Consider the following 22,561-nt stretch of genomic DNA (forward strand, 5'->3'; position numbering starts at 1 on the left):
ATGGAAAAGAGCAGATTCAAGTGATTTGATATTTTGTCTTTTAGCTTGTTTGAGCTAAACAAGGTCAGTCTGTAGTTTTTTTGTAATGGGATGTGGCTCCCTCTAGAGGATGAATAGATAGATGTATATGTCCATTTTTATTTTTTACAAATTTATTCTACAAACTAACTGTATTTTTGATAACATTCACCTAAACTATTCCAACACTGAATTGAACAAAATACAAGTCAACCAACGAGAAGAGTCTTAAGTACTACAACTAATAATATATTTAAAACACAGATATTTAATACATGAGGTTCATTGTATTCCTTTCAAATAGTGTGTTGTTGTTCTCGTCCACCTGGTTTTGAGGCAAACTATTCCGAGAAGTTGTCAACAGTTCGTTCCACATTATGAAAATAAATCAGCTTTGTCAACTCACTGTAATCCCTGCAGTTGTTTTGTCTTTAATGGGGCAAGGCATCTGCTGTGTGCCTCTTTTCAAGGACCCTTCCTGTCTATTTTTTGTTGTTTTGGACAACTGTTTGAGATATTAAAGAGTGGCTCTGAAACTGCTGTAGCCTTCAGCACCACCTGTGGCGGCCTGCTGAGACTGCATCATTTATCCAGCCTCGTGTTTAATTAATTGGTTTGAGGCAAGCTGCTATTTCCAGGGGCCTTGTGAATGTGTCTTATTGCTAATACGTTTACAATTATGACTTTTTGGAGACTTATTTCATGTTTTCATTTCTCATGAATCAGCGCAACAATACATCCTTAGTAACCTCAGATAACATCGGCAATTTAAAAAACTACCATTGTATTTATGGCTAATGCGAGCTATTGGCTTACGCCCAAGCTGACCTGATGGTTAATGACGCTGTCCTGCCACAAGCGGACCTCAGACCAGTGGGCTGGAGCTGACCTTCACCTCTGACCTGGAAGAGAGCAAAGTGTGGAAAAAAAAAAATACACGAGGATGGAGATTCTTGTTCCATTTAGAAATTAAAATGAAGGCAACGTCCATCATGTTCTGTGTATAGAAGGCTGAGTTATGACTCGTGCAGGATGCGAGTAAACAAAGAAACTTTCAAGCATTACTGAACAAGTATAGCACACATTACTGCGTTTGGACACAAAGTAAAGCTGATGACATGGTTGAAATACTAAGGGGAGCCCCAGATACACTGTAGCGGTTGATTTGTGATATACTTTGATTGTGACTTTGTTCTGGATTATACAGCATTATTTATTTATATATATATATATATATATATTTTTTTTTTTATATATATATATATATAAAAAAAAAAAAATAATGAACGAACAAGAATGGCAAGGGATTTAATGTGTCAAAAATGTTTATGGTCATTATTTCAGCTGCTGATGTGCTTGCGTTTTCCTAATTGGAGTTTAATCACAACATCACACAGCAAACCTTGGCCCATGTAATATTCAATTCTCAAAATACCAAGCAAAGGGAGGGGAAGGAGTGGCACGTTAAAAGGGAACCTTGTGGTCCCCAAGCAGGTTTATCCAGCTATGCATTTCAGGTAGTTAAAAAAACAAAACAAAACTAGTTTCAATCCAGCTCACTTTTAACAGACAATTCAAACAAAAGTAGTATTCCCAGTAAAATGTAGGCTACCTAATGTATGAAAAGTACCTATGATACATCCGAATGGCAGTCATTATGTTTGATTATTAATACTGATGCATTACTTGGAAGCAGCATTTTGATGTTGCAGGTATAAGTCTAGCTACAGTAATAACTTTTATACTGTTCGGTGGTTAAATATCTAACAAGCATCATATTTTATAATTGATTATATTTATGTAAATTATTTAATTGTCATAGCAGTTAAATAAAAGTTCCTGGAATTAAGTGAGCTGGAGCAAGAAAGCACAAAATGGAAAACATACCGTCAAATTGTTCTGAATTACAGTGGCCTGTTTTAATTAAATACACTTACATTCAGTCACTGGGTATTGTTGCTTATACTTTAAGGCAGAAAATGTAACTTTTGCTTATAAATGGCCACTATGGCAAAAGTGGCATCAATGGAGAATGGTTTAACAATAGCTTGTTTGACAGTAGTCATGAAGTAGAGATGAACTGACTCAGCAATGTCACTTCTGCAGCAGTCTACATAATAACATTGCCCACAATATGATAGGTCGTTTTAATTAAACATGCCGCTGGATTATATTTTAAATGCAGTTTTAAAGTAAATTGTACTACAGCCTTATTCTAAATATGATGAAACACTTGAGGTCTAGAGTTTTTATACTCATAATTAAAACAACCCCCACGGGCTGTGGTTGGGGATCTACGCCCCATCATGGCGGCCCTGTGCGGGATGGACTACTACCGAGAGGAGGGACCGGAGGACCGGAGGGAGGAACAGCCCGGATGATGACGTAGGATTGGAATGAGGGAGTGAATGTTCCGGGTCAGAAACTGGACGGGAGAGGAAATTAACTCCGGGACGAGACGGAAAAACGAGAACGCTATACCCTCTTCCACACGGAGATGTAGCCCGTGTTGTAAACGTCGAAGAGAGGGGGGGGTTTAAAAGCGACGTGAGGTCGACGTGAGACGAGGAACCGAGCGGCGACACACATACAGGTGCCTGCTACAAAGTAACCAAAGTGAGACATCGACGGAGAATAATTCCCATGTTCCTCGCGACCTAACGAACGGTAGCTCGGTGTTGGAGTTTCGGTGTTCGCTCGTCCGTGAGTTTCGCCACACTTGTGTTTGACGTGTGTTTATATCGAGTCCAGGACCGTCCCGACACAGCAATCTGTTGCATCTCTAGTCCTGCCTGTTTGTTTACCGCACGGGTGCGAGGTTTCTCCCCACCTCCCCAGTGATGTTTAACTGTATACCCCTGTGGCGGTGCAACCGTCATGTGGAGGTGATCGACAAACGCCACTGCTCCCTGCTGTATGTGCCCGATGAGATTTATCGCTACGGACGAAGTTTGGAGGAGCTGTTGCTGGATGCCAACCAACTCCGAGACTTGCCCAAGGTAAGCAAGAAAAAAACAACAACCCTAGCTTCCGCTCACTGGTTTCAATGGCAGGTTCAGAGTCTGATTTATTGTTTTTGGTAACATGAAATGCGTCCCTCCAGTTTAAGTGGTTCCGACGCAGAGCTGCTCAGGGGTCCCGTGGGAGGACCTGGGGACAATAATTACGCACGATCAGCAAGGCATGTACCCGGTGTAGGTGGAAATCCCCCCTGAGCTACACACCTCCCACCGCAGGTTAACTAAACGCACATGCCACAGTCTGCGTTTTTTCGTTGACACCCAGGTGTCTAAAGCGTTCACAGCCTACACCGCAAAACCCTGACATTGTGTCTGATATGTCCCAAAAATAAACAATCTGCGATGCTTTCTGTCACGGCTGCGTGCAGGGAACGTTCAGGAACTTTAACAATGTTGATGCAATCTTAAATCAGTGACTTTATGACTCAGTGATACATATTTACGGTAAGCGTTATGAGTAATGGAACCCTAGAGCAGTATTTGTTCCATGAAGAGGTGAGTGATAAGATAAGTAGCGTTCGTTGTGTGGATATGATTTCCTTTTCTTTTTTTCTCGAAATGTATTTATTGGATTTTCAACATACATTTACACAGTAATTGCACTTTTATTTAGTAAGGTTACATACATATATTTTGATACAATCATTTACAGGCCAACTAGATCAGAAAGAACAGACTTCGTTAATCTTAGACGCCAACTATAGCCGGCACATACAGGGGCTTGTGACTGAAGATCCCAGAGGCTGACCTGTGGTGCCTTTCTCACATGTATAGCTTGAAGCTGCAGAATGAAAGGACGACATTTGTGGTTTTGTAACACTTTCCCTTTAACTTTTGCGGCCAAACCGGTTTTATTGTAGAAGGCGCTCTCAGTTCTGCTCCGGAGATATTTTCACGCCTGAGAAAATGGTGTTCTCAATGTAACCTTCAACAGCAGAGAGTCCATTTGGTAATGTATTGGGACTACAGCTGCTTGAGACAAGTGGACAGATTAGGGAATAAGGCATGAGACCTCGTATAACTGGAGTCGTGGTGGGTCGATGTGAAGCTCGGATTAAAGGACGATTTTGTGCCTCTGACATGTCGTTCTTTGATTCACAACTGTCTTCAGTTTAAAGCCTGTCAACCGTATCCATACATAAAACTGCTGGTTAGCTCACCAACTTTCCGAATAGTTAAGTAGCATTAATAATTAGTTTTTCACCTAAATAGAAAATAGGGTAATTTTATGGTGAAGCACCTTGAGATTTCGCTTTATTTTAAAGCGTGAAATATCAACAAAATGAGTCATAGGACCCATAGAGGAAAGAAAAGAGGGCTGAAAGAATATTTTGTGGGCTTGGCATGCATAGAAATGTGATGGAACAGAGATAATGTGAGCAACCTCCCATGGCCGTGTCACACTGCTCACTTTGTCCAGCGGAGAAAAGCACAGGAACAGGTATTCTGACCGGAAACAAAGACAGCATTATGTGTTTTGTTGTTGCCTCACTCATGCAACTTGATTAATGAAAACATTCTTGGCAAATGCTTTCGCTATCACTAATGAAGTGATAATGAATCGACCTGAATTGTAAAGTACAGACCAATAAAAACCATAAACGATCACACATGACAGACAGCGCACCTGACAAACTGGGGTCTGTTTTAAGTAAGCCCTCTTATCGGCCCGGTGCCCTTAAGGATATGATGAGCAGGTGCACTCTCATCGTGACAACACACACACACGACTGCGTGACAGTAAAGGCGTCTCTGTGCTCAGTTCAGAGATATTCGAAGCATGTTTTGCGGGCAGAGGGGTGGCGACAAGAGAAAATGTTTATTGTGCTCTTTGGCATGTAACTAATGTCATCAATGCTCGCTGGGTGAACCCAAGAAACGTCCAACTGGATAAACCTTTTGTATCAGTCCAGCTCAGTGCTCGCTGTGTGGCCCCATCAACACTGCCTCCGAGGTGGCTGAATGAATAAACACTGACCTCCTATTATTGTAGTGGCAGTGATGTAACTGAGACACAGTGAAATATTTCAAGTCGGTCGTTGCAACCAGCAGGCAGATAAAGACACGCACGAGGCGGCGTTATCGGTGCGACGAAAGTGCAAAAGTCTTTACGTTGACAAGATGAGGCAAGTTGAACTTGAGCTAGTTTCAGTAGTTTTACAAAGAACAATCTGCTGACCAAATCATGGAGACACGAAGCACAGTCATGTGTAAAGGATGGGCCCTATTTGTTTTGTCTCTTTGATTGTTTTTATGTGTTCTTTGTGCTGAGGCAGTTGACCAAATTCACAAACGGTAACTTGTGTCTCCTTGTTTATTCAAAGTTTCCCTTAAGCAACTGTCCCTCAAGATATATACACACCATCCTTCTAGTTTGTAAACTGTAGTCGTTAGTTCACTGCACAAATAAAACTAACTGCAGAAGAAGTGTTTCTGCTGCTGCGGTCCAGTGACGCTGTAAGACAGACGTGTGGGTGGATGTGTCAAAGAGCTTTGAATACATCTGCATTGTACACACTTCTGCATGACTATTATGAAGAAGTGCAACAATTAGTTGATGAATTGATTCGTCAATTGAGAGAAAATTAATCAGCGACGATTTTAAAGTCAGTTAATCGTTTCATTCATTTCTCAAGAGAAAAAGCCAAATATTCTCTGGCTGCAGCTTCTTTAATGTGAAGACGTGATGCTTTTCTCTGTCATATATGATCGTAAACTGAACATATTGCGGGTTTGGACTGCCGGTCGCATAAAACGAGCAATATAAATACATCTCGTCAGGCTGTGGCACATTTTGATGGGAAGTTTTCACTTGTCTGAATTTTTTTAAGATGATTAATTGTGCAGATTCAGACTTAATTTGAAGCTCTAGAACTTTTCTATTTTCCAACCTGACGAGCATAAAATAACCAGATATAACTCAGAAAAATCTCAAATTGCGTTCATTCTGTATTTAAAACAATTAGTCAGTTAATCGATTTGTCAATCGACAGACAATCATTTGGCGACGCTTTTGCGAATCAATTCTTTAAGCCTTTTTTAAAAGCAAAGAAAAAAAACTCAATTTGTTCTAGATACTCAACTGTGAATGTTTGCTGGTTTCTGAATATTCTATGAAAGCATACTAAATATTTTAGTAGTTTTATGGGGACCTTTTTTGGCCTTTTCAATAACGACACGCAGAGCGATGGAGAGAAGAAGCCACGCTGAGACCGGAAGCTGCAGGTTTTATGACATGAATGACGTGGTAAATAAAGTGGTGGTGTGAATCCCACAGCAGGAAGACGGTTGTTGAACTGACTCACTCTTATGTGATCTCCAAACATCATCAGGCTCACGAATGTAGTGCAGTTGTTGAGTTTGTGACATGTGGGTCGGACAGTTTTAACTCTGGCTGATGCTGTGCGATATATAATACTGTGTACATATGACCATGTAACCCACATGCAACCGTAGAAGAATTCAACACTCAGGCCTTTTACTGCAGTCTTTATGGCTGCAGGGCTGTGGCCTTGCAAAAACACGTTTAATGCAGATTGTCTAAGTTTCTAAGAATATGGAAGGAGTTTGTTACTAAACTACAAACACATCTTTATGTACTTCGAGTATGTTGAGGCACAAGCACTGACTTCCCACCTTCAGGCTCGTACTCGTTCTCTATCGAACAGTGCTGACGGGGAAGCTGAAGAGTCAAATGTTGGCTCTGGAGTTAAGTGAATGGTTAATGTGTTCCTGACTGAAGCCTGTTTTGGTTGTTGGGTGTCACACATGAGTGATTGGTTGGGGCGTGGCGCTGAATGACACCAACAGGAAGAACCGGTTGGCAGTTGCTGTAATGCACATTTGCTACAAGACTGACAATGGGGAATCAATTATGTATTGCTCTTTGTTACTCCTCTGATTGTCTTAATTGTTATCCAGAGGATTAGATTGGGACAACGGCTAAACAAAGGCAGAAGGGATTCAGAGTAGGCCTACCCGTGTATGCCTCTGCTATGATGTCTGTGTCATAAAGGTGTGGGATAGAGTTCAAGTAGGAAGTCTGAGATCGGTAAACACGCCAAACTGAATTTTCCTGATATGCCACAGTTCATGTTAGTTCTCTGGAAATAACTAAGTCTGTATATACGAGCCCAAACTCCCTTGATAACATCAAGAGACAAATCTTTGAGCTGTGCACTTGAGAATGGGAGAGCGACTGCACCCACATTATGATTTCGTAAGTAAGTGAAATGTGAAAGTGAGATTAAGGTGGTTAGGATGCAAAAGCCCTCAAGTCTCTTACGAGTCATTACTTGTAAGAGTACACGCTTGTTTACTCGATGAAACGATGGATTAGAGACAGTTTGAACTGTCTTAAGACCTTGGAATCAAGCACATCTTGTAACAGGGTGGAGTTTGACTTTTGGACTCTTGGGCCTTATTTATTGTGCACACATTATTAAAATGAGATATGGTCTATGAATAATGAGTAGCCTGATCACGAGTTCTTATTTTCAGAAATGCTAGACATTTTGACAAACAGGTGGTTGGAAAAAGCTGTTGAAGCTTGAATTCTTGTTGGTTGCAATGGAATCCAATAGTGACGGAATACAAGAGTATAGCCAAGTTATAGAAAAGGAGAGACCTGAAACTTAATCATCGTGTCTGCTTGGAATGCACATCCGTTGTGTTGCACTTCTGAATTTCTTGTGCAACAAGTGCAACAGGCTTGTGCACAAGAAGAAGAACAAAGTTGTTTATCGAGCCAGATTCTCGGCGAACATATTTGTTTGCAACACACAGATCAAAAGAGTAGAGCTTGTTTAGCAATCAATTTAAATGATTGAATAAAAGAGAAATGTAGGTATTTAGCAACTTCATTAATGGATGACCCGTCATGGCCGACTGCCACTTGCAATAGTAGGAAAAATACAAAGGCCAGAGGGAGAATTCGTGAGTCTGCTTTTTCTGTTCATGCCAAAACATTCAGGGAACCTGAAGCAGTATTGTTAGCTCCCTGCTACACCAACGCACAGGCAAGTTTCTGCCCGCTCTTGTTCTGCGGCGTCAAGTATGTGTTTGTTGTATAATTGCTTTAAAGTAAGTGGGCCGACCGGATCTTTCTTTCCCATAAGTTGACAACAAAGATGGATCTTTTTACTTACTAGTAGCAACCTGTAACCTTGACCTCTTCAAACTATATTTTACGAGTTGTATATGATGACCTGAGGCCCGGCATTCAGTCTGACCGTGTCAGAAAAGCACAGTAGAGAAGAAAGAGACTTTTAACTTTGGAGACAAAAAGAACAAATCTGTTGAAGCCTGCTGAACAAAAATCGAAATACCTCACAAGGACACTTTAACTGTTAATTGTAATTCCTCAAAAATAGCAGTGAACATCAGTGAAACGGGAGGCGTTTAGCCATTGGACAAGTTTACTATTATTAAAGTTCATACAAACCGAGCAAATGTTTGAAAGAAGAGTGGAAATAAAAGACGGCATGGCCTCCATCATTGCACTCATGTTCTCATGCTAAACCTCTTTTTGACTAGAGGATGGCCTTGAACCTGGAGACTTTGTCTTGCTTCATGTACCATTCAAATCCGCTGGTCCTCTACAGGCACTGTGTCAGTGTATAGTCAGTTATCATAGCCAAATACATTTCAAGTTAAGTTGACGCATCACAACCAAAGCACAGGTTTGTACTAACCTTAACATAGGCTCTGTTCTATTCAAGTGTCCCGGTAAGCCATGACGGTTAGGCAGCATGCACAATACCAGGACCCTGAAACAGAAGCAGCTAAAACGCATTCAGCCATCTTTTTTGGATTTTTATTTACAACTGTGCTTTTCCTACTGCGGCATGTCAGAATGTCATCATCATGTCTGAAAATACTAACAACGTGTGCTTCTGCCATTCAAAATCGGACTGATTTACTGTCTCATCCTTAACTTAACACAGGTAACGATCACCCCAACACAAATGATCTGGGATTGTGTTTCTGTTGAATTCAATTATTTAGTACGAACTAGTATCATTCAAAGGAGCGATCCCAGAAATAACCGTGACTCGCTGTTCACAGTTTTCTAAGATGATGTTGGTCTAACAGGTGAGCAATCTTTGCCAGCTATTGTTGCGTAACAAAAGCCTCACTCTTTAATCAGTCCAGGAGGCACCAGTGTTGAAATGTAAAACCCGTTTAAGCTTTTTACTGAATGTGTGTTTTGTTTCAATTTTCAGCCATTTTTCCAGCTGGTGAAACTAAGAAAGCTTGGCCTGAGTGACAACGAGATCCAGAGACTTCCACCAGAAATAGCCAACTTCATGCAGCTGGTAGAACTGGACGTCTCTAGAAATGGTAAATAAAAACACTGATGTACCAATGCAGCACAAACTATAGTAGAATATTATTGCACATCCCACTTTGTTACATAGTACATTTCCTGTGTTTCTGGGTATTTTCTTCACATCTGCGAGAATATTACAAAATGAGCAAGACGTCACTAAGTTCAGCGACTGAATCGCATTGACAGATTTACTCCTCCTTGGTGAAGCCGATCCAACAAACGTGCATGAAGATACAGTTTGGTTTTCATGAAGCCTCAAGTTCCCAAGTCGGTTGTGTAGACGCGGATATTCTGTTAGATGCAACAGAGCCGGCAGTTCACAGTTCACAGGCTGGAGAGCAACAAAAACACATATTCAGAAGTTAAAAGGAAATACAAACTTGACATTTAACACACACACTGTTGTTTGTATTTAGTCCTAGTTAAGTGGGAGTGTGTAGAGTGAGACATGGTTAACATAACACACGACTCATCGGTTTTATTTCACATTTAAAACACGTACCAAACATTCAAGTATCACTTAAAGAAATGGCTTGTTGCCAATCAGGTGTGCCAGCGTTGATGTACTGTCTGTCCTGCCTGCTTGTTTTGCCAATATGTGCATTTGTCTTGGTCAGTGTTGCTATTTTCCGTTTGGTTGATGTGTATGTTAAGTGCTTCAGTGTTACATGTGCTGTTCTGCGTGATACATGCTGCTCTGCTTTAATGTCGTACACTTTTCTTTTGCTGTGTTTCGGTTTTGTCCATATGTTGCTGTCCGTTTCTCTATGAATTTTAACTCTGTTTCAATTTGAGATTTTGTTATTTCAGGCTGCCTTGAAACATATGGAGCAGATGGAAATTAGCCTCTCTGGCTCACTTACAGTGTAACTGTTAATTGGTGTGCATTGTCCCTGAAAAATAAATAAATAAAATTGGATTTACTACTAAATATCATTTTCTGCAATAATATCTTCACTATTGTTTGTTAATATATTATCTTGTATTATTCAACTACTGCTGATTGTATCTTATGATTATTGTTGATTAAGAAGTATTATAACCAGTGTCTTTTTTTCTTTTATTCAGATATTATGGAAATTCCAGAGAGTATTTCATACTGCAAAACCCTCCAAGTGGCAGATTTCAGTGGAAATCCATTAACAAGGTAAATCTCCAGATTATGTTGTTTTTAAATTTTCAAGAAGGAAAACAAATTGCCCATCAGTCATATCTAATACTTGAACAGTGCTCTCTTCTGAAATATTCAGCTGTCAATGGTCGTAACATTGCTAAACCCTCACGTTTCATATTGATTTAGATACTTAATGCTTTGTGATCTTTCACTAAATTATTAGGCACATTTATCCAGATAAAAGAATGTTTTAATTAAAAAAGCAAAGAGTACATCTGTAAAAAGTAATGAAAAAAAACTTTCTTGTGCAGAGGAATTTCTGTTTCCATTGTCTGCACTATGTTTGTGTGTGTGTGTGTGTGTGTGTGTGTGTTTAGAGATCCCCTGCTGTTATGAACATTCACACACTCTCCTCGACAGATTGCAGATTTTGCATAATCTGCTTTTCATTGTGTGTGGGAGAATAAATCTAATTTGCACCTCAGCAGGGGCAAAACCACATTGTTCTGCAGTATATAGTTTAGGAGGCAGCAATGAATAGTATTACAGAGTCATTGGTGTTCAATACTTTTAAAGTACACACACACACACACACAGTAGTAGCCTAATTTTCCGATTTATATTATATATTATATATATATATATATATATATTATTATATTAAATGTTCCTATTTAAACGGTTTGATAGTGAAGGTAGTTCCCACTCAGGGTTCGCAGAGATGGGACGTCACATTGTTGAAAGAAATATTAAAGACCAAATCTGAATTATTCAAATTTCAAAAGTATATTCACATTCAAATGAAAATAAAAGAAGAAGCATTTTGTGTGTTTCTCAACTCATCATAATTAAAAACAGCATCAGATGATATGAATAACTGAATTTAGTTGTCTGTATTAAAGGAGTGATGACAGGTTCCAGTTTGAATTTGAGTTGTGCAGAAGTTGTTGATAGTTTGCTGAAGAAATATGCAATACCTGTCTGATTTCAATGCTTTAATTACTGTGGTTCAAGAGGACTTTTGGTTTACATTCATTCTTGAAGATATTAAAGCAGAAGTAGCCTTTTTTGTTTCACCAGCCCACGTTTATGTAGGATTCTCAAAGACAATAACAAGTGATCTTACGGCTGCCACCGAAAGGGGAGAAGCATTATTTACTTTTTGTTGCTATTGATCGTAGTCTGACCACAACTAGCATATAAGTAGTCCCATCTGCCCGACCTGCAATATTAATGAGGATAATGGGTTTTAAAACCAAAACTCAACAAAATAAAGTATGCAAGTTGTTGGTCTTGAGTCCATTTAGGAAATTAAATTCGGGCTCCTACATATTTGGGGTAATTAAACCATTTATGAAAAATGTCCAGCAGTATTCAAAATATTGTCCCGTGTAATCACAGCCCAGCATCCTGGAGTAGAACAGGAATATTCAGACTCCCTTTGTGATATTATACAATGCTACCCCTGATGCGCATAAACAAGTTAAAACATTTGATTTAATGTAGGAGAACAGAGAAGGGCAGATCAGAAGCTAAAGAATAGCAACTAGCACAGATAAACTAAATCAACTTATCAAGAGTTTAGGGTTGAATTATGCTGAACTCTTGCTGAACATTGCTTAACGAACAGTGTGTCTGTAGAAACAAACCAACATGGGCATCCAATTAGACTCCGTGCACTCCTTTTCCACCTGCATCTCACCATGTGGCCTCTCTCTTTTTATTTTTTCCAGGTTACCCGAAAGCTTTCCAGAGCTACGGAATCTAACATGCCTTTCCATCAATGATATTTCATTGCAAGTTCTACCAGAAAACATCGGGAAGTAAGTAAATGCACCGTTCCTTCGTACTCACGTTGACATATTGACATCTAGCCTTTGCCGATTAAACATGTCCACACAGTTTCACAGCAGCCTGAGGTGCATTCAATGTAATGATGACATCCCACCCGTCTCTCTCTTGCTGCATTTTCTAGTCTTCCACTTTGCTTTCTCCTTAACGGTTCTACTCGGATTATCATTCATTTTACCTGTAAATGAATTACATTTCATAAATACTGAAAAAACAATTTCAGTTGTTTGAAAAGCAGACGTCTGCTCAACCAAGCCACTGAGCACCAAGTGATCTTGAGCTTTACAGGTGCCTGCATTTCTTTTGTCTCCCTTTCTCCTGATCATAAGAATTTATTCTAAAATCTCACTGCGTTGCTAAAATGATCCCAACTCTTCACACTCTCATCAGTCAGGGTCATCTCACGCCTGGTTGTGAGATGGCATATAATCTGCTGCAGTAAAAAGGCACGTCTGGCCAACATTCTTATTCCTATGAGGTCTCCCTTCTTCTTCAGTTCGGTTTGTAATTGGATTTAATAACAGAACTATGTGCTTTTACATCAAATTGCCACAAGGGATGTTTTTAGTAGAAGTTTGGAGTTCAAGCGAAACGGATTTTAATTTTGAACCCTTTCGGGAGGGATTTAAAGGGATGCAATTACTCTCTTGACGTGCACCTTTGGTTATAATCTTGATAATATCCGGACATTTGACTGATTTTAAAACCTACTAGTATGTAACTGCTGAGAAAGTCAGACGCTTGTTTTTGTAAACGCATAACACTGTGGTCATTTTATGTGTTTTTAAGACAGAATTACAAAAATAGATGTCAATAAAGACATGCTCTTTCAAGGCACTTTTCTTCTGATGTGGATACAGTGAAACTTGTGCTGATGTTGTCCAGTAGGATATCTAACATAATAATTGGCAGTGCTCTAGGGGGCATATTTTAACCACAAGATAACTGCTGAAACAGTTGGCGCTAAACTAAACAGAGTTTGGTCTTGGCTGCCTTTGTGCCATAAATGAAGGATTACTGCGTAACCTCTAGCTAAGGGATGATGCATAGGCTAAAACACGGCTACAACAAGTGTAGCCGTGTTATGTGTTCGTCATGTTGTAGATATTCTACAAAATGTTATACCAAGCCAAAAAAAACAATAAAACCAAAGTCAAAATGTGTGCTTGCTGTGAACTGAATGTTGTGTTGGAAATGTCTTCAATAGACCTCTTGTGCGGCCTAGCAACACACTGTTTTTCATGAACAGAATGTATTTCAATGTTCTCCCAAAAAGATTTAGCTTCTATCACAAATCGTTTTGTAGACTAGCTAGTTTTGCTTTAACGGCTACCTCTCATATTGTTAGTGTATATGACTGATTTTGCAAACGGTCTCTTCGGGCTACCTTAATGAAATATACAATTTTCCTACAACAAAGGCAGCTTGAGTCACAGAGATCTCCTCGCACCCTTTTCCTCCTGGTACGGCATGTGCCCCACATATGTCCCATATCTATCTTGCATAACGCGGTGACTTAAGGCCTGCTCTCTGTCAAGGAAGACGGCCATGAAAAACATGCTGTGGGTTGTTAGAAGTGGTTAACGTTCAAGGGGTGATATCAGTCTTTTATCCTCTGAGACGAGGATGTTTTCTGTCCAGAAAGAAAAGCTTTCACAAACAACTAAGATGCAGTTAGGTCTCTGTTTTCATCATTTCTTCCGTCTGTTTTTTAATCTGTGGCTCAGCGAATAAACAACACTCGATTGAGCAAAAAGTAGCTGTTGTATTTCCTGTTGTCTCATTTGAGGGCCAGCCTGTAAGAACCAGTTCAGACACACCTACCAGATAATGCTAATCCCTTTGGCACAGTCAAACATTTATTTGCTCACAAACTGAATGGAAAGGCTTTATTTTGACTCCTCAGTCCATCTCTAATAACACACACAGGCTGAATTATTTAGTCTGGGATCTGATCAACAAGATGGACTTGTACTGTACTAGTTTGTTGTCATAAAATCCTCCATTAATTGGGTACATTTACAGTACTGAGGCACGCATAAGCAGCTCTGCAAGAATGTAACCCTGGACTTTGTTCTATGATATCCATTTAGACATTTAAAGTACTGGTTGTTTATGCTCCCGCAATTGTACAGCCCTGATAAGACTGACACACCTCCAAAATACTTCCTGTTCTCAGATATCTGCATAGGAGACATTTTACAATCATTTTTAGCCTTCATTAAAAACGTATAGTTTATCTAGAAACACGCAGAGCATCATGTATATATATGTGTGTGTGTGTATGTATATTTATGCATTTCACAGGATTTTCAGAGATGTATGATCATTCCTCTTTTTTCATGTCGTCATTGCAGCCTTTCCAATTTGGCATCACTAGAACTCAGAGAAAATCTGCTGACATTCCTACCAGAGTACGTATTCAACCAACTGCACTGTCTATGTGGGTTTATATTTTGCTGTAAGAGAGGCTGTGTGTTTTCATTCACACGTTGTTAACCGAGCTTATTACGTTTTAGAACATGCAGCCGGCCTCTGCATGTTTATTTTGACCGTATTGGCATTTGAACCTCCGTTGGCACGTGTCATCCGCAGGTCACTTTCTATGCTTCACAGACTTGAAGAGCTCGACCTAGGAAATAATGAGCTGTACAGTTTGGTAAGTTGGTCTGGTGTCTGGATGCTGGGGAACTTGTTTACTCAGGAGGATGCCACATGGCACACGGAACGAGCCGAAATAAACTCTTCCCATTTCCTTCTTCTTGTCACGTCCAAGTAGATTAGCATCCCTCGAGAACGGCTTTTGCTTCTTATCGCCCCGATGGGAGGATGGCCATCTGCTTTGAGCTTTGGTTTTTAGTTGTGTTCTTATGTGTTAAATGATTTACTGACAGATGAAGCAAAGTCAAGCTGCCAAGTGAAGCCTCTTTGTGTTGTTTTTTTATTTACAACTTATGTGTACATTGAACTCCATTATTTTCACTGTTGGATGTTCATTTAAATTCTTTCTGCTTTCAGTTTTGATAATTGATATTCAGTACACTTCTCAAATCTTATTTATTTTTCGGCACTCTGTTGACACAGAGGCATGTTTAAAACATACAAATGCTCTATAAATTATTCATGTCACATACCATACATTTCAATCTTTGAATTGGCTTTGACAAATTAATAGCATTCATGATATATTACCCTCTTGAAGAAAGCAGTGTAGCCTCAAACTGTTGGGGGGGAAATAAGTACAGATAGAATTTTATGGGAGCGTATTGTATTTTTCTGCTTTGTCTCTTTTGCTTCAAATTTTCCTGGCTCTCACTCTTTCAATCCCTACATTTCTTCTTCCCTCATAGCCAGAGTCAATAGGCGGGCTTGTCAGCTTGAAGGACTTGTGGCTGGATGGAAACCAGTTGGCTGAAATCCCCTCAGTAAGATAAACATTTTTCAGAATCTGTTATTGAGTACCACCGTTTCATATCACCTTAAATGTACGATTGTGTGCTCTGAATGTAAATGTAGTGCAGTGATTCATTTGAATTTGATCCGACAGTCACATCTGACTTTGTCTCTTATCAGAGTGGTCACATTATGTCCTATGTCGTGGCCCAAGTCCTGAGATTAGGTGTTGTAAATCCACAGACAACATTGATTGTGCTCTGCTTTCCTCGACTGTATTTGTTGCCATGTCATTGTAACTTTGCTTACCGCAAGTCTCTGCTCTGCATTCCAGGAGATGGGCAGTATGAGAAGCCTGTTGTGTCTGGATGTATCAGAAAACAAAATAGAGCGACTTCCAGAGGAGTTAGGTGGCCTGGTGTCGCTCGTTGACCTGCTGGTGTCTCAGAACCTAATTGACGCTCTGCCAGAAAGCATTGGTGAGCATGATAATCTGCCCAGCTCCTAATTAGCATGATTACACCAGCTTGAGTGCTTGTCTCTTGTATGTTTTGACTATCTTCTCTGATCCATTTCCCTCAATATCACAGAAACCGCTTCATCAGTCTGCTAATCAGTGTCTGAGTAAGCTTGATTTTGATTAATGTGTATTTTTCTTTCTCTGCAGGAAAACTACGGAAACTTTCTATATTGAAAGCGGATCAGAATAGGCTAACCTATCTTCCAGAGAGCATTGGTAACTGTGAAAGCCTTACTGAACTTGTGCTCACTGAGAACCAGATACAGGTTTGTGTTTGCAACTTTATTACACCCTAGTCTTTTAAAATGTAAAGAAAACACCATGACATTAGTACATACATGTAAATACAGTTCATTTTCATGAGCTGTTTCTATGTAGATGTTGCATTAACACAGTTAATATGAAAGCAGCAGCACATCGTATCACGGTTTTGGTGTCATGGAAGTATGAAAGTTTCATCCTCATTACAAATGACATGAAATTGCTAAAGATGCACCATTGAGTATCATTCAATAGGTATAGCCCTTTATGCTGTGCTGTGATTGTGAGCTGATTGAAAACATTCGCACGGCCTCACGATTAAACACAGACATGTAAAACATCTGGGATGTGACAGGAAGACATCGAGTTGTTCTCACAGAGTGAAATGGAGATTGAGATTCAGGCGATGCACACATGGCCGCTCTTACCAGTGTGTTTCTGTTTTGTGTGTTGATAAATGAACCAACTGTGTATGCAACACATCTCCTTTTGTCTCCGTGCACGAGAGCGCTGCACTGCACTGGTGACACATGGATGATTTGGTTTTCTACGTTGTCCCTCGGATACATTGACAAATCAGACAAACGATTTATTAAGTTGTTCTAAACATAATGTGAAGAGACGGCGCTTCCAGTGTAAAAACTCAATGTTTTATAACACTGTTTTTCTGATTGATTTATTACAGAGTTTGCCGAGGAGTATTGGGAAATTAAAGCGACTTTCCAACTTCAACTGTGACAGAAACCAGCTATCGGCATTACCTAAGGAGGTAAGCTTTTCATATGTCAACCGACATCATTTATTTCACATTTAATTTGAGGATAAACCCCTGGAGAGGAGACGCAGCATCTTCTTCTCAACGGGTAAAAAGTTAAAGGTAAAAAATACAGGTAGCACTTTCTATGACATCCATGTCCATAATGCATTATAAACATACTTAGAATGGGTTATGATCTGCTTAAAGCAATGTATCATCATAGTTATAAACTATAAGTAAATGTAACTATTAATAATGGTGGTTTATAATATTGTCAAGTATCATAATACTTAATTGCTGGTCACTCACTGACATCTTTCTGCAAGCCCATGTCTATAATGCACTATAAACATACTTATATTGCATTATAATCTGCTTATAAGCACTGTTTAGTTACAGTTGAAAGGCATGCATACATGTTTATGTTGCTTTATAACAATAACACATGTTATTGTGCGTGTCAAAAATGGCCGAATCTGTGACTGTTGGCTTGTGGATATCACTCATGGACATGTTTTACATCTTCAGGTCTAAACAGTCGCTGCTGTTACTTTTAAGTCGATAGGCGTCGCAGTTTGGATTGGAACTGCACGTCTGCAATTCGTGGCTTTTTCCACCAAATATAATCGGTTTTGAGTACAGCGATGCAACGCTGTTGAGGTATACTGTTTAATACAACTGTTTCGATTTTCATTGGCTCAAAATGTCAAAAGTTCATTCACGTTTGGCTCAACAATGCTCCTACTTGTCAAGCTCTCTCATTTCACGTTCACTGCTCAGTCCTCTGGTTTGCTCAGCTCTGTCTGAGTGTGTCCATTGTGTGTGTATGTGACATTTTTTTTCGAAACCTCTTGTCTGTTTAAGTGAAGGTCCGCCTGCTTTAAAGCTTCATCTGAAAGGCTTCTTCAGACGTCGTACAATGCCCCCGTGTCTTTACGACGCAAAGACTGCAGTGTTTGGAGAAAAACAACAGTCGGCCTAGATAATGAATCGATGGCGTCACCTTTTTCTCAAACCAGCGTTGCATGCCATTGCTGACAGTCGCAGCGTAGCCATGAACCAAGTATTGATTTGTGCATTTCCGAGCTACTTGACCATTGGCCCAGTTTTATGGATTCCATTGATTGTTTATTAGTCGCTCATAACGCTTTTTCCCTGCTGAATTTTGTCCGTGCTTACATGGAAGCAGACTTAATACGGTGTTTGATTTGTTTTAGAATAGTTTCTACCTGATGCTTTGTTTACTGCTAGTTTATTGTTATTAATTTAAGTTTTATACTTTTATAGTACCTGCTGCACAATGTATGTTATCCACTGGTGATTATTCAGATAAATCTTAGTCCTAATTTAAGCCACAGTGGAAGGCTAAACTAGCGTAGAAATAAGCACCTATCATATTAACTTGTGTCGATTTTAACATGATGGATCTCTTAAACAATACTTGTATCTCTGCCTTGGCTGGCTATTTTAGGTCCCTCTGCCCCAATCCATTGACATTTCACTGGTCTGCCATTGAAATCACCAATTCTGGGACAAAGTGCACAAATGCTGACTGCAGATTTACTCTGGTTTTTATTGTCCTGGCTGTGTTTAAAAAAAGACCGATTTATTAACACGTGCATTTATATTGCATTTTATACTCGCAAGGGGAAAAAAGTACACTCGAATCCTACACGTGTGTCTTCTTATATACGTTTTCATGTCCCACAGGACACCTGCACACTGTCTGACATGCAGCCTAATCAAGTGATCTCTTCTGTTATCTAGATCGGGGGCTGCAGCGGTCTGAATGTCTTCTGTGTACGAGAGAACAGGCTGACGAAGATACCGTCAGAGCTGTCGCAATCCACAGAACTGCATGTGCTAGACCTCTCTGGAAATAGGTGCGTTCAGCAACACGTCCATGTTTTCAAGTGATTTGTAGACTTTGGGATTAAATGGTAATGATAAAAAAACAAATACTGAAATGTGATTTAATTGTACTTAATTAATACTTGATGAAATACATGTTTTCTACTCTGATGCCCAAAGATTATCTGGATGTTTTGACCATTATTACTAACCGTCTCAAGGTTGTTTTGGCTTTGTGTCTCCGCTACTACCGGTTTTGTCTTCAGAGTGAGCTGCAGCGATGTCTGCTGCATTAGTCACACACACACACATGTTGTGTCTGGAGGGTTTCCCCCTCCTCCACGTTGTCAAAACAGCTGCGAACCTGTAGTTACCTTTTGCTTTTCGAAGTTAGTGATTTACGTCCGGTCTGCTTTCAGGCTCACCCACTTGCCGATATCACTCACCACGCTACCACTGAAGGCCTTATGGCTGTCGGAAAACCAGTCGCAGCCTCTCCTCAGCTTTCAGACTGACCAGGATCCCAGCTCAGGGGAGAAGGTGCTCACCTGTGTGCTGCTGCCACAACAACCATGTGAACCAGACAACAAAGGTACTGTTTTTCATCGAGCCGAATCCTAAAATAATCCTCAGAGGTTCTGAATACCCTTCATGGATCATCGGTATTATCAGAAGCAGGGACTGTATCTGGACATGTTTCTTTGCATATGCACTATTTGTTTGAAGATCAGTGTCCTATCCTCCCTAAGTGTCAGGCTTCCTATCGAGTGAAATGACTTGGTGCCAACACCGTGATATCTTGAGGAATATTCATCAGTTCTTGCATCTTCTCAGAGTATTTAGTGCCCCGCGGTTTTGATGACATGATCACATGATCATCTGCTCGGGGAAGCACAGTGTGTGCTGCGCCCTCTGATCCTTCCCTGCAGTATCTGTCGATTATGGGGTCCTGTAAGGGATAACAGCCGATGACAGATCAGTGCCTCTCCTGTCCCTTGAGGCCCTCCTTGGTTATGTTTTTCAGAAATGCGGTGGATTGGACATCTAAAGAGGCTTAGCAGAGGCTGGCCCATTGCCGTTAAAAGCTCGCCCACTGGGTAGACGCCGCTGAGGGCTAGCTCTATCTCTGCCCGATTCAACGGTTTATTGTAATTCTTTTCCTTTGCTGTCATCCACAGACTTGTGCCTGAATCTGTCAGGATTCACTGAAAAGTGTTTGCACCTTGCTTGACCCTGTATTGTGCATTGTTTCTCCCTCAAAAATTAAAGTATTCAATAAATCTCTTTTAACATAGTCAGTCATTCTTGTGACGTGCCGTCTCCTCTCGTGGTAGAGATGGAGACGTACGACTGGTGGAGGTCAGATGACCGAGGCTGAAGCTGAAGTTGGGGGCAGGGAAGATTGTGTTGCTGTAAGCCTATCACTAAGCCGGGATTTGAAACTGTGATCGGGCAGTTTCAGGCTCTCTCTTACGAGCGCTGGGTTATGTGACAGATTTCATTTCGTGAGTTGACAGTTTGCAGAGAAGCAATCACAACAACCATATTGATTTTAATGCGCTCACACATCCGCTTCAGATCGCACTCTTCAATTCTATCTGAGCATTTAGACGAGAGCATGCATTCCAGTAACGCAACTTGTGTTGTCTCTTTTTAAAAACCAGGCTCTGATAATCTGGCCCGCTGTGGAGCCCTGGATAGTCTGGTGACAGATGACAGTTGGGACAACAAAGCCGTGAACAGGATCAGCGCAATTCACTTTCTTGATGATGATGAGGAGGAGGACGAGGATGACGAAAAGGTGAGACCAGCAAGCTCGCGGGGCAGATCTCACAGTTACAATCGTGGTATTTCACTCTGATGTTAACCTGCTGGTGGTGCTAGAGGAAATGTCAGAGGATCACCAAAGTCAAAGACGGACCACTCATTTGAATCTCTTTCCGTCACACAGGGAACACTACTTCGACGGGCCACGCCTCACCCCGGCGAGCTGAAGACGATGAAGAAAGCGGCCGAGAACCTCCGCAACGACCTGAACGCTGCCAAAGGCCTGGACTCCAACAAAAACGAGGTCAATAACGCTGCAGACAGAGTGACCACATCTGTGTGACCTTTACCTCAGGAATGTTCTTTACCTGCTGTGTCGTCCCGCACAACCCCGCAGCCCCTTCTTTTCTTTTACCTACAAACCCGGTGTTGCCTACCCCTGCTCTGATTACACCCTGGGACGCCTGTAACCGTACTCCATCTCCAGTCCTGTATGAAACGCGTTTGACTCGGTCTACCACGGCCTACCACGGCCGCTGTGCCTTCCTCGTTTTAATTAACGTCCGCAGTAATAATCTGCACAGAGATGCTCCTTTTTTAAGAAGATATTTTAAAGATTTATTACTTTTTTTTTTTTTTTAAATGGCTCTTTATTTTAAAAACGTACATTAGGTAGTTGCACAATTATAAGTCTTTTATAATATGTTCAAAACCTCGTTAATGTATTATATATTTGTTCTATATCTATTTTCCAAAACACTGGTTGAATACTTTTTACATTTTGGGCAAACATAAAAGCAGGAGTTTTTGGACCTACTGATTAAGGATTATTGTATAGTCTCTTGTGAATATTGATACTTTTATACTTTTTGGCAGCTCGGATGTAAATACAATGTATAGCAAATTTCTTAATCAGTTGAAGATTTTTCAACTTATTTTTCTTCTTTTTTGAACTTGGTACTTTTGTCTTCAAGGAAAAAAAAAAAAAAAATCAAAGAAATGAACAAAACACAGTCACTGATGTCTTATTCAATCCATATCATTGTTATTGGGTGAGTGGATGGCCTTGAATACTTTTTTTTTTTTTCATCGATAAAACATCAAGACCTATTTTGGGACAATAAATTGATTTGGTTCATTAAGTTTGTATTTAAGTACTGCACATCAACCTTTAATTACTCATCTGCAACGTAATTGTGCAGAAGTAACAATGTCGTCTTATTTATACGTGCTGTGCTTTACTGTTCTGCAATGTTTTTCAAATAGATGCCAAAAACAGTTGTATATTTTAAATAAATCAGTTTTCTTTAGAGTACTGTATAGAGTAATCATCGGAGGTTTGGTCAGAATGAGGTTCGTACCACAAGGACGGCATCCTTTAAAACTGCAGTTGTTAGAAGTTCCACTTTAATGCACTTCTCAGCGTTTCTTAAATTCTTTTAAATGGTACATGATAATTTGCATTATTTTTGTTTTTAAATTGATCGCAAAAAGTGGACCACAGAAATTGGTCCAAGTGTTGGTTTTCATGTTTTTAATTATTTTCTGATCAAACTGCACAAAACGGATCTCAAATAGGCACTGCGCCTTGAGATCTGAATGACCTTTTAACCACTGATCAATAAAAAGAGTGCAACACGAAACAACATGTTTCTCATTCCTTTTAATTTGATTGAGT

The 22,561-nt window shown here is 40.1% G+C and overlaps 1 protein-coding gene across 1 annotated transcript; it reads left to right on the top strand.

Annotated features, from left to right (window-relative positions):
• The first annotated feature begins 2,466 nt into the window (after positions 1–2,466).
• Positions 2,467–22,520, top strand: lrrc1 (leucine rich repeat containing 1). The gene is made up of 14 exons (XM_079280711.1): positions 2,467–3,017; positions 9,263–9,380; positions 10,438–10,516; positions 12,217–12,306; positions 14,692–14,748; positions 14,930–14,993; positions 15,685–15,759; positions 16,062–16,206; positions 16,395–16,513; positions 17,194–17,277; positions 19,033–19,148; positions 19,536–19,708; positions 20,781–20,917; positions 21,068–22,520. The coding sequence occupies exons 1-14, from the start codon at positions 2,859–2,861 to the stop codon at positions 21,224–21,226; spliced, it is 1,575 nt and encodes a 524-aa protein (XP_079136837.1). The 5' UTR covers positions 2,467–2,858; the 3' UTR covers positions 21,227–22,520.
• Positions 22,521–22,561: the final 41 nt, after the last annotated feature.

The sequence above is a fragment of the Melanostigma gelatinosum genome (assembly GCF_949748355.1).
Source record: "Melanostigma gelatinosum genome assembly, chromosome: 12".
NCBI lineage: Eukaryota > Metazoa > Chordata > Actinopteri > Perciformes > Zoarcidae > Melanostigma > Melanostigma gelatinosum.

Excerpts from the sequence above, each read along its gene's own strand:
- lrrc1 (XM_079280711.1), top strand. The coding sequence starts at position 2,859 with ATGTTTAACTGTATACCCCTGTGGCGGTGCAACCGTCATGTGGAGGTG. Across the intron at positions 17,278-19,032 it reads TATCGGCATTACCTAAGGAG|ATCGGGGGCTGCAGCGGTCT; the intron begins GTAAGCTTTTCA and ends TCTGTTATCTAG. Across the intron at positions 19,149-19,535 it reads CTAGACCTCTCTGGAAATAG|GCTCACCCACTTGCCGATAT; the intron begins GTGCGTTCAGCA and ends GTCTGCTTTCAG.